The sequence below is a fragment of the Mustela putorius genome, unplaced genomic scaffold (genome assembly GCF_011764305.1).
Source record: "Mustela putorius furo isolate JIRA1106 unplaced genomic scaffold, ASM1176430v1.1 tig00000580_pilon_pilon_pilon, whole genome shotgun sequence".
Lineage (NCBI taxonomy): Eukaryota > Metazoa > Chordata > Mammalia > Carnivora > Mustelidae > Mustela > Mustela putorius.
Genome location: NW_025421423.1, coordinates 362,656 through 378,810, shown reverse-complemented (window position 1 = coordinate 378,810; position 16,155 = coordinate 362,656). Strand labels below are relative to the sequence as shown.

General features: G+C 53.7%; 2 protein-coding genes across 4 annotated transcripts; one reads left to right on the top strand and one right to left on the bottom strand.

Moving 5' to 3' along the window:
* Positions 1-790: 790 nt before the first annotated feature.
* Positions 791-8,379, top strand: CD72 (CD72 molecule). Of its 3 annotated transcripts, none has more exons than XM_013053744.2 (9): positions 792-1,033; positions 1,125-1,187; positions 1,831-1,902; positions 2,493-2,582; positions 2,896-3,231; positions 5,997-6,142; positions 6,777-6,895; positions 7,617-7,763; positions 8,041-8,379. In XM_013053744.2, exons 1-8 carry the CDS (start codon positions 952-954, stop codon positions 7,756-7,758), a joined length of 1,050 nt encoding a protein of 349 aa, XP_012909198.1. In that variant the 5' UTR covers positions 792-951; the 3' UTR covers positions 7,759-7,763; positions 8,041-8,379. The 3 variants fall into 3 exon arrangements, with proteins under 3 accessions (XP_004747582.1, XP_012909198.1, XP_004747581.1); XM_004747524.3 differs by having other exon boundaries at positions 1,125-1,232; XM_004747525.3 differs by lacking the exon at positions 7,617-7,763 and having other exon boundaries at positions 791-1,033; positions 1,125-1,232.
* TESK1 (testis associated actin remodelling kinase 1) lies at positions 8,328-12,940 on the bottom strand. Its single transcript, XM_004747526.3, has 10 exons — positions 12,400-12,940; positions 12,145-12,266; positions 11,967-12,015; positions 11,318-11,464; positions 10,927-11,009; positions 10,667-10,757; positions 10,334-10,417; positions 10,092-10,181; positions 9,842-9,956; positions 8,328-9,508 (listed from the first exon to the last, which is right to left on the bottom strand). The coding sequence occupies exons 1-10, from the start codon at positions 12,616-12,618 to the stop codon at positions 8,622-8,624; spliced, it is 1,887 nt and encodes a 628-aa protein (XP_004747583.1). The 5' UTR covers positions 12,619-12,940; the 3' UTR covers positions 8,328-8,621.
* Positions 12,941-16,155: the final 3,215 nt, after the last annotated feature.

Genomic DNA, 16,155 nt, shown 5'->3' with positions numbered 1-16,155 from the left:
AGTTTGCTGGCTCCAGCCCTGATGTTGGGACATAGGATGCCATGTCCAGCAGGGGACAGGATGGGATGAGGAAGGGGACGATTGTCCAAAGGTGTGATCAGGAGGGAACAAGGGTGGACAAGGCCAGGGAAAGGCTGTGGAGAGGGAATCTAGGGCAGTTTGCAGAAGAGAAATAGTGTGGTCCCAGATCCATCCTCCAAAGCACTGCCACATTCTCAGGAAGGGATTTGGAGTGAGAACCTCCCTGTGTGTGAGACCCTCAGCAAGTCTGCAGGACTACTGCAGGAGTGGAGCTGGGTCTACCCTGAAAGTCTCCAAACTGACAGGGAAAAGAGCTCCACCAAATCAAAGGCTCCTTACCTGCAGAGAGCCCATACCTGCTGGGAACCCCAGGATGAGGAGCAAAGGCTCCTCATTAGGACCCCCCAGTATGATGGGGAGGATGGAGCTCCACTGTGAGAGAACCTCTGGGTTCAGCTGGGCACAGAAGAGCTCTGACAACACATGGATAAGCCCGTAGACAGAGAAGCACGGGCAGAGAAGAGCATAGGGCAAACCAGAGTAAATGATCAGGAAGACACGTATTCAGAGCCCAGCACAGCCCAAGTGCATCTGGGACGCATGACAGGGGAGCACAGGCAGGATGAAGGAACAGGCCTGAGTAGTGATCTAGTGACACCTCCAGACTCAACCCCTATGTTCCGGACCTCAGTTTCCCATCCCCTGTCCCTTTAGCAGAGGCTCAGGGATGCAGTCTGCTTCACTGAACCCATTAGTCTGACACTTGCTGACGTCTTCCTCTTTTGTAGCTGGAAGTCACAGGGCAAAGCACTAAGCTGTGCAGTCACAGAAAGAGTCTAAGGGTGTGAAGGGACAGAGGGGAGAGTGTCCAGGGAAGAGTGTCAAGGGTGAAGAAGGAGGAGACAGGTGGGAGCAGAGGTGTTCAGGGCAATGGCTGAGGCCATCACCTATGCTGACCTGCGGTTTGTGAAGGCTCCGCTGAAGAAGAGCGTCTCCAGCCGGTTAGGACACGGTAAGGGTGGAAGGGGCATCTCCTTGATTTTGCATCCCTAAGCTCCCTCATGGCCGCACCCCCACCTCCACCTTTTCTCTCCTCTTCCAAGACCCAGAGACTGATGAGGATGAGGAACTCACCTATGAGAATGTGCAAGTGCCCTCAGTCTCAGGTGGGCCCTTGAGCTTGGCTTCTTCTGCAGTAGGGGACAAAGCAGGTATGGAGACCCCAAAGGATATATGTTTGACGGGGTGGGGTGTGTGTGTGTGAGTCTTGAGCTGGACTCTACGGTATTCTTGAGCGGGGCAGGGGCGGTACACAATATCCCTGGGAAAGGAGGGGATGCTTAGGAAAGAGAAGAATGAGCCCTGGATAAATGGGAGTCAGGTAAGAATAAAGCTCCTGGGGCAAGGTGGAAGTCCCAGTGCGGAGACAGGGCTCAGCGAGGAGACGTGAAGGCAGCCCCCGTAGGGAGACGATTTCGAGTGGGAAATGGGGAGTTACAGGACAGAGAAGAGGGTAGGAGAGAGGGATGAGGGCACTTTGGGGGAGAAGGTTTAGGGGTGCTGAGTAAAACCTAAAGAGAAACCCAGGAGGGAGACCCGGAAAAGTACTAAGACCCGGACAGACACAAGAGTCCCGGTGGAGATGCGGGACTCCGGGGAGTGCTAAGGGGGTCCCAGAGCATCTCAGGAGGTCGCAGAAGGTATCTGGGGCCAGACTGGAGAGGGAGGGGTGGAGGCGGAGAGGGTGGAAAGAAAGGGAATTTCCCGGGTCTTCCCTTCTTGGAAACCGGAGTCTCTGTGGGTCCTCAGGGCTCCACCCCGAGCAGCCAACTGCGTCCTGGAGCTCCGTGACGTCACCGGCTGCCGGGAGGCTCCTCGCGGGTGAGTCCCTCGCCCTCCTTGCGGCGCGCGCCCCCAGCGGCCCGGCTGGTGCTTCGGCGCGCGGGGCGGTCGTCCCCCCGACTGCGCCGACCCCGCCCGGCCGCGCGGGCTGTTCACGGAGGGCGAGCTGGCGGGATCCCAAGGGCATGGTGCTGGGTCCTGCGTGTGCGTGTCCGGTACCGAGAGTGAGCCCGGGGAGCAGCACTCTGGACTGCTCCGAGAAGCCTGCCCTGCCTCTTTGACCCCCCATACCCAGATGTATCATTCCCAGATCTGGGTTGACCCAGATCCTCCCTCCTTCCCCTTTGCGGTGGTCCCATTCCCATACCCCCGTCCTCTGTCGCCGTCTGAGATTTAGCTCCCATCCTACCAGGTAGCGCCCCTCAGTGCTTACCAGAAACGACCCAGCCCTTATTCTGGAACATCTTCCTTCTGCTACCTGCGGAAGTTCACTAACCGACAAAACCCATCATACCTGCACCATATCCTCTGAGGGGTGCTCTTTCCCATGAATATCCCCCACCCACCCAGCCCCTCATTCTCTAAACTTTGCTGGGGCTCTCTGCCCTTCGTCCCACTGTCTCGCTAAGGTCGCCCAGCCTGTATGCAGTACCTCTTTCTCGGCCTGTTCTTCACCAGCCTGCTGTTAGGGGTGGCCGCCATCTGCCTGGGAGTACGCTGTGAGTATGGCTGTCCCCCATTTCACATTTACCCCAAGCCATTTTCTCCCCTATTCTCTACTCTCCCCAACAACTGCCCCCCAGAGACACCACCACCATATCCTTAGCTTTTCAACTAGTTTCTAGTCGGGTCTATTTTAGAGTGCTGTGTCTTCCTAATCCAGTACCTCCTAAAGCTTTAGGCAGTCAGCTCTTATATTTCAGCCTGTTTTGCAAAAATTTGCAAGAAGCAGAAAAAGGACGGACGCTCAAGTCTCAGGGTGGCAGGGCATGGCTGAAGATGACCTCCAAATCTCTCATTATGGCCAAACAGATCTGCAGGTGTCTCAGCAGCTCCAGCAAACGAACAGGCTTCTGGAAACCACTAATAGTAGCCTGCGACAGCAGCTCCACCTAACGATGACCCAGCTGGGGAAGAAGGAGGAGGATCTGCAGGGGTCCAGGAGGGAAGTAGCCCAGAGTCAGGAAGCACTACAGGAGAAACAGAGGGTTTGCCAGACTACCCAAGAGCAGCTACAGGCCTGCCAGTCTGAGATGGACAAGACAAAGGAGGACTTGCAAAGTAAGGAGGTGCAGAGGATGACCTTGGAGCAGAGGCTGAGCAGCATGCATGACACACTGAAGCCTTTATTCACGTGCCCCTTAGGAGGTATCCACTTTGGGAGACAAGAGTTGGGAGGGTCTCTGTAAGGGATGGATTGAAGCAAGGAGACACTCCTGGCAGGTGTCTCTCTGTCGGGGGGCCATTGAGTTGTGGAGGAAAGGGATAGTAAATGAGAGTGGTGGCCAACAGAGAGGAGAATCAAGCTGCATTCTGGATTTAGGGCGAGTCACCCAGCTCTAAGGCAGATCCTACAGGAGGAAGGAGGGAGACAGATGGCAATGCAGATCACACTGTTCAAAGCACCGAACTTAAGTCTCTGCCCTTGATATCAATGTCAAATTATCTGGGAACCCCCTGAATTGGGATGTGGAACTGGGCTTTCGCACTTTTTTCTAAAGAGAGGGTCTATAGCTTTAATTATTTCTCACCACATCTGAGATTCCCCAAGTGTTAAGAAATCCTGATTACTGAGGTGCAGTGTGGCGGGTGGGGTCGAGGCAGCTGAAGCTCTCAAGCGTGGGCAGCACTTACAATGAGGTGGGTGGGGGTAAGGTTGGGGAGAGAGCTGGCGGGAAGAGTTCATCTATTTTGAAGGCAGGAGCCCAGGCAGTATGTGGGGATGAGGGAGGGGGCCACAGAAAAGGGGAGAGGCTGTGCAAGAAGCAGGCTGAGGTTCGGGGTGGGGAACCAGGCCCAAGGCAACCAGAGTGTTCATGGCCTGGTTACCTACGGTCCAGGTTAGGCTCTGTCTAGCTCAGGGAGCATCCAAAGACTCCCCCAAGGCTTAAGATAGTGAGTTGATGTACAGATACCCCCAGCCCTTGTGTCTTTAGCCTTCTCATTCCCTGTGACCCTTAGTCCCAGGCAGTGCTGCCACCCATTCCCTCAGCTGCACCCCAGACCCAAGCAATCTGAACTGTTCTTCTGCTAGAAGGCTGGTTCTAGACCAATCCGACCACAGCTGCCTCCTCCAGTCTTTCCCCACACTTCTTCAACCTCACTGATGCCTCCAACTCACTGTCTCCCCTTTCCTCCCTTTGCCTTGGCTGTCACTTCTCTCTCTACCCTTCTTGGCTTCTGGGGCCCATCACTTCAGCCAGTCACTCTTTTGTTCTGTTGTCCTTCTGGTGTACCAGAGGGGCAAGATCTCAACTCTGGATGAACTGCGCCCCCACTGCCCCTTCCGCACCCAGGTGTGCCATATTGTGCCATCATTCTGCTTGGTGCCACCAAAACTCTAGTCTCAACCTCAGCCCAATACTCGGTACTGCCTGGCAGCAGTGCAGAACTCCTTACCCTACCACCCTCTCTCCCACTTTTAGCAGATGCCCCACTCCATTTTCCACCACTGAGCCTATACATCCATTCACATTTTTGCTCACCCCCATTTTTTGCAAGGATCACTGTGACAGCTTGCTGCGTCATTTCTCCTAAACATCTCTCATCCTCTCCCACCCATCCACTTGTCATGTGGAAGCCAGGGCAATTCTTTAAAAACAAAATCTGATCATGTCATTCCAGTTAATTAATTACATCAAAAGTCATTGCATACATACTACATGTCCAAGCACTGTGTCCAAGCACTTGGGATATAGCCAGTGAACAAAACTTCTCTGTGTAAAAAAGCTACATTGACTTACTCTTCCCTGTAATATAGAAAATTTTTTCTGGGGCGCCTGGGTGGCTCAGTGGGTTAAGCCGCTGCCTTCGGCTCAGGTCATGATCTCAGGGTCCTGGGATCGAGTCCCGCATCGGGCTCTCTGCTCAGCGGGGAGCCTGCTTCCCTCTCTCTCTCTCTCTGTCTGCCTCTCCATCTACTTGTGATTTCTCTGTCAAATAAATAAATAAAATCTTTAAAAAAAAAAAAAAGAAAAGAAAATTTTTTCTTTTAAAAAGCCTTAGCCTGGCTTCCAAGGTCCCTGCCTACCTTTCAGCAGGCCACTTAGCCTCTCACCCTCTTCCATTTGGCTACACTGACTTTGTATTCCTTTAGTTGCCATAGGACAGAAACTCAAGAGGGTACCTGGGTGAGGACACGAGACAATGTAGACGGAAGAGAGGGAGCTGGGGAAGGAAGGAAGGATCTTTGAGTGTCACAGTTAGGATTCCTGGAACAAAGCAAAGAGACAGGTGGGTTGGGATCAGGAGTACAGATTGGTATATGGGCTGTGAAAGAAAGAGGGATGTTTATTGCTTAGAGATAGCCAGGAACAGTGGAACAGAGAAGAGAGTTTTGGGGGTGCAAGGGAGGGAAACATCAAGTGTCTTGACAATTTCAGCAGAATAGGAACCAAGGTTTTTGCTTGTGGAAGTGGAGAGAGAGGGAAGGAGGTGGCTAGCAGCTTGGAGGGTGTGGGCAAGTTTTGAATATGCAGCGAGGAATGCTTTAGGGAGCGATTAAAATGATGATGAGGTTGATTGAACACTTACGGGGGCCCAGGTCAGGTCAACCAAAGTGTAAGGTGGGGGGGAGACTGCAATCATTCAGAAATTGGGAATAGTACCACCACCCTATTAAAATAAACCTCCCAGACTGTTGAGCGAGACCGGCACCCGCAAACCTCCCAGACTGTTAAGGAGTGCTGTTGTGAATATTAAAGACTTTTACTAAATATGAATAGGAATGGCATTACCAGGGGAGGCCAAAGACAGATTGCAAAGGTGAAGGGCTAGAAGCCAGTGAAGGTGCTGGGACTAGACCAAGGCGGGCACTGTTAGCAACCAGACTGAGGAATCATCACTTTTGTCCCAAATGGGGAGATCTCCCTCCTGGGTCTGGGCTATGCTGTTACATTCTTTCTGGTTTATAGATTCCTGCTGTCCCATGGGATGGATACTGAATGAGAGGAGTTGCTTTTACATCTCATACACGGAGAGAAGTTGGGGGGAGAGCCAAAACTACTGTCAATCTCTGTCCTCTGACCTGGCCACGTTCGGTGACATTTCTTATTATTTGGTAAGCATCCCCTTATTCACAGACTGTAGTGGGTACTGTTGGGCCAAGGGATATGTGTCAGCGAGTCAGGAATGGCGGTGCACACAGGGCGCACGTTCCTTTTCCGGCAGCTTCTCAGCACAGTGCTCCAGGCGGCCCCTACCAACTGGCCAGAGTTGGCACGAGAGTTGAAGCTCATGAACTATCTTTACCTGAACCTGTTTCTCATCTCAGCTTTCTGGTCAACTCTCCAGGGCTGCTTAACAGCGTCTTTGTCTCTCATGGCCTCTCAGGCAGAGGTCCCATATCTGGGGGGCTGGATTGTTGGGATTGACGCTTTATGACCACAGCAGTCCGTGGAATGACTCCTCTTTCAAAGGCTGGCAGAAATTCTTCACCAGCTGGGGGGTGAACTGAAGGGTGAGCTTGCATCTGCAAGGTGGCACTTGAAGGCCACAGGGACAGGCCCCCAAGGAGCTGATGTCTTGTGCCAGTCAGAAACAGTCCTCTTGTCAAAGCTGAGACCTCCCCCATAGAGCTCATTTTTTCATTGGCCAACATTCCCCACTCCCTACACTGCACCCCCGCCCCGGCCCCTTGCACTGGAATATTTCTCATCATTCTCCAAATACCTCTCCTCTGATTCTCCCCTCAGTTTACAAACCAGAACAGCGCAAGTAAGATGTTGATGCAAATTAGCCCACCTGGTTCATTTTGGATTAATTACAGCTTTGCTAAGAGGCGGCAGCAGGCTCAAGGCAAACGAGGCACTGGGTAAGTCTGTTAGGACTTCTGGGCATACTCAACCCCATAGCTCCTTCATATAGACATAGTAATGAGATTCTCCTCCTGTCCCCAAAGTTTTGGGAGGTCCTGCTCCCAAAATTCTTTCACAAGTCAGTATTGTAATTGCCTACTTGTCTGTTTCCTTTACTTAAGACTCTTTAGGACAGCCTTCTTCTCTGGCGCCTTTCCAGTACCTGGCAGTCCCAAGTACTTTTTTTTTTTTTAAAGTTACTAGGTTGGGACCTATGTTGTTTTTCTCTCAGAGGGAGAAGCTGAGGCTTTAGCTAGGACTTCACAGCTCATGAACCCCAGCATTCAATTTCCCATCCCTTGACAGGGCTACCCAAACTGAGATGGCACTTTCTCAGTCAGGGCCTTTTGGGGGCACTATAGTTACCTCCAGGAAGGGAGCAGTGGGGCAACTTTGAAAATCAACTCCAGGAACCCTGAAACAGGCAGTCATCTCCTATGTTCCCTATGGAGTTTCCATCTTTAATATTTTGGGTGACTTTTTCCTCCCCTGGTTCTAAAGCCTCTGTTAGAGTAGCCAGCCATCTGTCCCTGAACCATACCCAAATGTGGCCTTAGGCAGGTAGGGCAAATTAGGACTTCATTGTGTTTAATGCAGGGCAAGGGGAGCAAGGGGAGTGAAGGCAGGGTGGGAGAGGAGAGGCAGGCCTTGTCCCAGTTCTACCTCACCAATCTTTAGGTATTACAGTCAAAGCTCAAGCTGTTTTAAGGTACAAAGCAACTGGCCAAAAATACAGATGGATGACTGTAGTTCTCCTCTTCCCTGCATCTGTGAGATGACAGCTTTCAAGCACCCTGACAGGGACCACTTTTTGCCCTGAGTTGGGTAAGCATGACCACCCACTGAGGCATGGGGGTCAGGGAGCAGGGAAGGAAAGGAACTTAAAGCAGGGGCTCAGAAGCCAGAGGTAAAACTAATTCCTGAGAGCAATGGTCACTTCCATAGCCTTCAGGGTCTTGGTCTGCTTATGAAGGAGGGTGTTCAGCAGGAAAGTTGGGAACTGAAGGGAGCCTGGGGGTTCAGCTGTCCAGGGAGGTAGGAGCTGGATGAATGTTCTTAGTAGTAGTCTACTGCGGACCTCACTGGTGCTTTACTCTTACAGGTACTCATGCCAACAGAAGCCTGCACCCTTCACCCTAACTGCAGTTTGCAGGCCCTAAGATCATCTCCCTCTAGTGTTCTCTCACTCTGCCTGGGCAGTGCCTAGCCAAGGGCTGATCCATGCCCAACACTTCTAGCCAGTCTGTTGCCTGCTTGAAATCCTGTCCCAGAAGCTGGACTGTTCCTGGGAAACTGGTGAAGAAGTCACTAGAAGAGATTTTGGCCTCCCCCAAAACTTCCCATAGTGGCACTGCAGGGGGGTGGAGGAGGGCGCATGGGCTGAGTGGATAGGGGCAGCCCGGAGCCAGCCAGGCAGTTTTATTGAAATATTTTTAAATAATTTGCACGTGTTAGTCTCATGTGTCAGCAATGCTTTGTCTGGTTCAGTGATCGCCCATGGGAGAGCAGGCCCAGGGGCTAGACAGGAAATGTTCTGTCCCTTGAGTCCATGCTGAGGTTCCCCTACATGGGGAGAAGAGCCGGTCAGCCCTGCTGGGGCTGGCACTGTCCAACATGTGTGCTCCGTCCTCACAGGGCATCCTGAAGGCCAAAGTTGGAGGCCAGAGACCACAGGCCCCACTGCTAAGAGCGTGCCCCGGGCAGCTGCAGGCCGGGTGTGGGAGGCTTGGCATGGTGCCCTCGGTGGCAGAGAAGACTGCCCGCCTCACAGTTCAGGTTGCGGTAGCGGGCAACAGCTGGTGTGGGGCGGGGGCACATGGATAGAAAGCCAAAGCTGAAAGGGCCAAGACAGCAGCCAGGGCAGGGTAGCCCCTCATCAGACTCCCGGGGAGCTGAAGGGGGCGGCGAGGGTTCTGTCCGCTCCAGGGCTGCCGCCCGGGGCAGGCTATGCTGAGCCCGGTTCCACGGCTCCCCAGCCCAGCCTTGTGGGGAGTTCACCACCACAGCTGGGGGGTTGTTGTTAAGGGCAGGTCCTGATCTAGGGGACCAGGGCTGGGAGGCCGAGGAACAAGTGCTGATGAAGTTGTCTGTGGCCACGGCCAGGGGCAGCTGGGGAGCTGGTCCTGGGGGTTCTGGCTCAGGGCTACTGCCCTCACACTCCATTCTTTCTTCAGCCGAGGGGCCCATACTGGGAGGGCCAGGACCTGGCAGTGCTGTCTCCATACGTCGGGGGAGCTCAGGGGATGATGGGAGCGAACGGCAGCGACGGGCAGGTGTCCCAGGCTGGATGAGGGTCTCTGGAGTGGTCACCAAGGGCAGCTGCGAGGAGGGCAGTGGTGATGGTGGAACAAGGGGCAGGGGGGTCACGGGCTTGCTAGGTGTGTCCAACAGCTTGATCTTGCCTCCCCGGAGGTCTTCCCGGAGTGAGAAGGGATTGACTCGAGTCAGATTGTCCCCCCAGTTGGGGGGTGAGTCTGGTGATGGGGGCAGGAAGAGGTCTGACCGGCTTCGGGAAAGCCGGGGGTCTGGCCTAGGAAGGGTGGCAGAGGGACCCCCTCTTGAAACAGACCCTGTAGACAAGAGAAGTCTGGTTACTGTTCTCAGCGTTGATCATGGCTCCTTGAGGCCTCATTATTCACCAGGAGGCTGGTGGGACTACAGCTTACAAAAGGGAGTCCCACTGGGTATTTTAGACAGGGGAGATATCACCTCCAGCCCTCCTTCACCTCTCCTTTCCTTCTTCCCCTCTCTTGGTTCTAGAATTTGAAAATATTTTATTTAAGATGTCCTTTCACACCCCCCCCCCAACCTTCTCAACTAATAAATACATTTTAGTCTTAATCCCTTGAGTTCTAAAGAAGAGGCAAAAAGAGTTTAGTTGCATCAAGGTCATGCTCACTTACTCTGATTGTGTGTCAGGGAAGCTCTGGTGAGGGGGGCTGGCTCAGGCAGCTGCTCCAGGATCCATTCCAGATGCTGGGTGATTTCCGTGAAGGGAGCACGAGTGCTAGGTTCCATCTGATGGGTAGAGACCGGGATAGCTTCACTCAGTGCTCGAAAAGAGAGTCCCTACATTTTCTTCCCACCACCTGGAGCAGGAAAGCCTTGCAGCTGATAGATGGGGGTGGTGGGCAGGGAGAGAGGGGCTCTTACACTGCAGCAGTGGATGGCCAGGAGCAGGAAGGGCAGTGGGCAGTCATCCCCTACCAGGGTCCGGAAAGCAGGCACATCCAGGCCAAAGTCCTGCAGGGACAGAGAGAAGGGGTCTTCAAGTCAGCCTTCCTTGGGTTCTCCTTCTGACCCCCAATCAGGACCTTAACCTCCAGGGATCCCTCCTCAGTTATAAGCTGCCCAGTCTGGAGCTCCCCATTTTCGAAACTGGAGACATTATTCACCTCAGTTCGGGGTAGGTAATCTGGGTCCGCAGGTACTCGTGCAATGAGCTCACAGAGGACAATACCAAAGGCAAAGACATCGGCCTGGGGGGAGGAGAGAATGTCAACGGGAGGAACTGATGGTTTTCATGTCAGAATTTTGTCAGAATATGTCAGAATTTGGGGGAAGTCATGATAATTTCATGCATTGGAGGGGTCCCTATGAGGGGGCAAAGGAGGATTTGGGGGTCTCCTAAATATTCAATATGGCTGTTGAAGAACTTGGGATGGGGCCCTATGAAATATCTCAAGGGTCTCTGGAAGGCCTTGGAATCTGAAGGATTGATGTCTTACCTTCTCATCATACAGCTCACCCCGCAACACCTCTGGAGCCATCCAGTAAGGGGAACCTACCACAGCCAATGGCTCCTTTCTTGCCCCTTCCCTGCAGGGGTAGGGGCAGAGTGATCAGAGACATCCCACTCAGATAACCCCCCTAAACAAAAGGGGATGAGGTCAGCTCCCTCCCCACTCCAAAGGATAGGTCTCTGGGGGCTTCATTTAGATAGGGACCTTCTAGAAAGTTTGGGGGGGTACAAGGGCATTCACCTCACCTATACACAGGAATCTTTTCAGCCAGCCCGAAGTCACCCACAACAGCCGTGAAGCCTCGGTCTTCCCGCCGGATCAGACAGTTCTGATATACATACAGCATCCCCACACACCCATCACCTTCTGTTTTCTGTTCTCCCAATATATACCCCAAAGCCCTGTCACTCCAGAGTAACTCCAACCCCCTCTGACCTCCCAGTTCTCCAGTGCACCCCAATCTTTCAACATCATCACTCCAAACATAGCATGGTACTCTGCCCCTCAGAGCTCCCTGTCATCCCAGTCCCCATTCTCCAGGGCCTTGCTACTCTGGACATCCTAACATGTCCACTATCCACACTCCAATCCACACCTGAATCCCCTTTCATGCCTCCACCCACCTGGCCAGCCTACCTTGGATGTTAGGTCTCGGTGGAATACACCTTTGGCATGCAGGTACCGCAGGCCCCGGGCAATGTCCAGAGCCAGCCGGAGCCTGACTGGCCAGGACAGGGGTTCTGGGGAGCTGAGCAGCTGTTCCAGGGTCCCCCCATTCATATACTGGGGTATAGGGGGAGAAGAGGAATCAACATCAAGGTTTCCGCCTGTACTCTACGTCTCCCACTTATAGGCCAGGGGACACTAAGGAGGATCACAAAGGTCAGAAGGGGGAGTCTGTGCTCTAGAGTCTCCCACTCACGTTCTAGGGCTGTCCTTCCAAGACATGTGCAACTATTTAAATTATTAAGTTTAAATAAAATTAAACATTTAGTTCCTCAGTCATATTTCTACTGGTCATATTTCTACTGCTCCCTAGCCACATGTAGCTGTAGAACATTTTCATCACTGCAGAAAGTTTTACTGGACAGTACTTGTTAAAGCGCATATAGAAAACGTGACCAATGGAGGAATTTTATTTGTGGTTAGCCCAAAGGGAAGTTCAGGGAAGCCTCTCATGGGAGGGGGTCCTGCTGCCTTTCATTATTCCTTAGCAAATGCACCGGGCGCTGACACTCTCTCCCCTTGGTGGTGGTGGGGGTCCCCTTTCCTGGCCCATCCTCACCTCTGTAAGAGCGTGCAGCTGCCCCTGGTGCACACAGACCCCCATGAACCTGGAAGAGGATGAAGAAGATAGGAGGGTAGGCTTTAAGAGTCCAGGCCCCTCTGCAGTTCCCACTTTTCCCACGGGATCTTTCCTTTTCTCCCAGCAAGCTTCTCAGCAAGCGGCTGGGGCCGCTCACCTTAGGATGTTGGGGTGTCGGAGCCGGTTCATCAGCTGCACCTCCCGTAGCGTGTTTCCCCGGTTACTGGGGAGTCTGTTCATTTTCAGCACCATGACTTGCCCTGACTGTCGGTGCCTAACCTGGGGGCGGCATAGGCTGGCGAGTCCCGGGCAGATCCGCCAGGTCGCGCGGGTCGTCCGGGTCTGGGCCCCTTAGCTCCAGCCTCGCGGCTATGGCTCGGTCCCGCCCATCTGCCCTCTCTGCTGATCCTACCTTGTAGACCTCAGAGAAGAAGCCGGCCCCGATCTTCTCTGCGCAGTGGAAATCGTCCACGCGCGCCAGGCTGGAGACGGCGCTGCGGAGAGCCCGGTAGGAGGAGGGGCGGCCCCGGCCCGGGCCTCCACCCGTACTCCCCGGTCCCGGGGGCCCCTCCCCCGGCGCTTCTCCCGGCCCTGGCCCAGGGCCCCGCAGTGGGGGCCGTTCCCCGGCCATGGCCGGGCCCCCAGCCCGGGCCTGCCTCACATGGCAGGGTCCCCGGGGCCTGGGCAGGCCGCGCTTGCCATGGGCGTGCGCCGAGCCCGATCCGGGACGCCGGAGCTCCCGCTCCCGCCCTGGAGAATGGAAGATCCGCGGCAGGTCTTGGGCCCGCCCCCGCCGCGCCGGTTTGCAGGGCCCGGGTAGACGCCGCTCCGCTTCGCTCTGCGCAGGGCCTGGGCCTGGGCCTGGGCCGGGCGGTGGCGGTGGCTCTCCTGGGCGCCGGCGGGCAGGCGGGCGGGCTCCCCGCAGGCGGAGGCGGGCTGGCGGGCTGGCGGGCGGGCGGGCGGGCTGGCGACCGCTGCTCCGCTTCGCCGCTGGGGCTCAGGCTCCGCGGCCTGCCGGGGGCGGGGCTGAGCCGGGCCTCCGCTTAACTCCTTCCAGCCCGGCCCACGGGCAGCGGCCACGCCCCCTCAGGTACGCAACCCCCAACCGGTGGCCGAGACACCCGAGGCGAGTGGGTCCGGGACGTCGGGACCAAGTAAGTTCAGGCCCGAGCTGAATAACTGAAGGAAATTATGGGCTGATTGTGCGTACGCGCAGCTCAAACGTCTTTTAGCTGCCCTGGGAGTCCTTTCTCTCCTCCCACCCTCAGGCCACTGTCTGAAGAAAGCCGGGCTCAGGAAGCCGCCGGATTCCTGGACTCCGACGGCCAGCAGGGCAGAAAAGTAGACCCTTCCCGGCCAGCCACAATCGGAGGTAGCCCAGCAACCCGCCTACCTGCCTGGCCTCCGCTCTGGCCCCGCCTGCCCATTTCCCAGGTCTCGACCCCAACACCTCTGGATTCCCTGACACTTTCCCCTTCTCGGGCGGTGGTGATGCCTCAGGCCTATATAGTGAGCCCGCGGCCCGCCTGTCCCCGGTGTGGCCCCACACCTCCTTATTCCATCCCGCCTCCCTCGAATAAAGTTCTAAAGAAGAAAGGTGTATCCGCCCGGTGACCACCCAGCCTGAACCTTCCTCTTACTCTTTCCTCCAAACGGCCCTATCTCTCTGCAGAGAAGCCTCCACCTGCCCGGAAGCCCCGCCTTCCGTGGGATTCCGCCCCCTCGGCAAAAACCCGCCCCTCCGGGAGACTTCCCTTCGGAGACCCCTCTCCTCCTTAGTGAGACCCTCCCTTCAGAGGGACCATTCCTCAATACGATTCTGCCACCGTCAGTGTGTGCCAGAACCCCTCAGTGCGACACCCTTCTGTCTGTTCCTCCCACACAATGAGACCCCACCTCTCGGAGTGACTCCACGGGTCATTGTGACCCCGCCTTTCAACGTGACTCCTCCCCTCAGTGTGGCCCAGCCCTTATCTGTGTGACCCCTGTCAGGAGGTTCCGCTATCCGCCTGGTAGGAATCCGGTCTGCCCCCTCAGGCTGGAGGAGGAGCTGCAGCTGGTCTCTTTTTTTTTTTAAGGGGGCGCTGGGCCCCGAATGCGCACGCGCTGCGCACAGCCGTCCCCAAACGCTTCCGGTTCTCCGCTGGCGAAATAGCCAATTATCGCCAGGGATGAGTGACGTCTCGGGATCGGACGGACGCCTACAGGGCAAGCTATTATGGGCGGCACTGAGCAGCTCTCCACCTAGCGGCGGAATGGAGGGCGGCGGTAGTGGGCGCTGCAAGTCTCCGGAACCAAAAGCGCTGGGACAGAGCTTGAGGGAGCAAGTCTGAATTCTTATCAAAAATTCTCACTCAAGGGGCGCCTGGGTGGCTGAGTGGGTTGGGCCACTGCCTTTGGCTCAGGTCGTGGGATCGGGCCCCGCATCGGGCTCTCTGCTGAGCAGGGAGTCAGCTTCCTCCTCTCTCTCTGCCTGCCTCTCTGCCTTCTTGTGATCTCCTGTCAAATAAATAAATAAATAAATAAATAAAATCTTTAAAAAAAAAAAATTCTCACTCAAGGCTGAATTCTTTTAAAAAATTCTCAAGTACTGCATGTCTATTTTTGTGGTAAGATGGAAAGGAAATTTATACAAGCCCAGTCCGCATCCGTGTGGGTGCTCGCCTTCTGACAAGAATCCTGTTTATGAGAGTTGGAGCCGAGTTCTATTTAATTGTCCAATTATATTGAGTAGAGAAAACAGTCTTAGATTACAAACGGTGCCCCAGGGTGGAGAGAAGGCTAGAGGCTGTGCCCATGCCCTGTGCAACTGAAGGTTTCTCACAGGTTTGGAGAGAGAATGGGCAAGATTCACGGTCGTTCTAGAGCCCGTGGAGCCAGGCCAGTCTTGAGAACAACCTATGCCTGGACTTTGTGCCTCATACTCATTCTTCCAGAGACCGTTCGGTCTCAGCAAAACAAACTCATTCATTATCTTAATGTTAGCATCCACAACTACTTAATTTGTAAGTTTGGTTTCTATAGCTGTTTGAGATCTATAAACACTAGCACTTTATGCTTCATTTTGTTAAAATAGTATTATAATAATTTAATTCACTTATATCTGATCCTTTATCTAAATTTGAAAGTTACTGTTGTTGGTGGTAATAACTCTAAGCAGAGGAGCCGGGATCCTGTTCTAGAAAGATCATTGTGGTTGTTGTATGGAAGCAACGAGACTTGCCAATGCTGGAGTCAGGAGAGGATGAGAGACTGAACTAGGATAGGGATAATAGGGAAGGAGAGGAGGAAAACAGTCAACTAATATTGGAAAACTTGCTGATTGATTTAGTATCCAGAGTCAGTTCAGGGGAGAGAAGGAGCATCAGCCAGTACTTTTTTTTTTTTTTTAAGATTGTAATTTTTTTATTTGAGAGAGATTGAGAATACGGTTAGAGGTGGGCAGAGGTGGTGGGGGAAGCCTGATGCAGGGGCTCCAGCCCAGTGACCTGAGCGGAAGGCAGATGCTTAACCAACTGAGCCAGCCAGGCAGGCACCCTGGCCAAGATCATTTTTATGTTTGTAGCTTAGATGACTGTATGATATCAACTGGGATAAAGAACCCAGAAGGAGAAAAGGTTGGGTGGGGTAAGACAGATGATTGCCATAAGGAAAGGGGTGATGATAAAGGAAATTTTGAAGGCAGATGCCATCATCCAAGTAGGGTGTATAGAGGAGAAATGGGTTGGCAAGAATCCTGGGGAACACCAACTTTAAAAGGGAGGGTGGGTGGCTCAGTCAGGTGTCTGCTTTCAGCTTAGGTCATGATCCCAGGGTCCTGGTATCAAGCCCTGTATCAGGCTTAACAGGGAGTCTTTTTTTTCCCTCTCCCTCTGCCCTTCAGCCTACTTGTGCGCTTTCTCTCTCTCAAATAAATTATATATATATATATACACACACACACACACACATACATACATATATATAAAATGGATAGGTGAAGAGATGGATATATATATATATATATATATATATATATATATATATATATAAAATGGTGGATATGGATAGATGAAGAGAATTTCATGAAGGAGACTGAGAAGAAACAAGGTGAAAGATAGGAAGAGACTCTAGAGAGGCTGGTGCTATGGAATCCAAGGAATGGGGAATTTAGGGAAAGGGGAATAAT

Excerpts from the sequence above, each read along its gene's own strand:
- CD72 (XM_004747524.3), top strand. The coding sequence starts at position 952 with ATGGCTGAGGCCATCACCTATGCTGACCTGCGGTTTGTGAAGGCTCCG. Across the intron at positions 2,583-2,895 it reads CATCTGCCTGGGAGTACGCT|ATCTGCAGGTGTCTCAGCAG; the intron begins GTGAGTATGGCT and ends ATGGCCAAACAG. Across the intron at positions 6,143-6,776 it reads GTGACATTTCTTATTATTTG|TTTACAAACCAGAACAGCGC; the intron begins GTAAGCATCCCC and ends TTCTCCCCTCAG.
- TESK1 (XM_004747526.3), bottom strand. The coding sequence starts at position 12,618 with ATGGCCGGGGAACGGCCCCCACTGCGGGGCCCTGGGCCAGGGCCGGGA. Across the intron at positions 11,465-11,966 it reads AGCTGCACGCTCTTACAGAG|TATATGAATGGGGGGACCCT; the intron begins GTGAGGATGGGC and ends CCTATACCCCAG. Across the intron at positions 10,418-10,666 it reads GTGAGCTGTATGATGAGAAG|GCCGATGTCTTTGCCTTTGG; the intron begins GTAAGACATCAA and ends TCCTCCCCCCAG.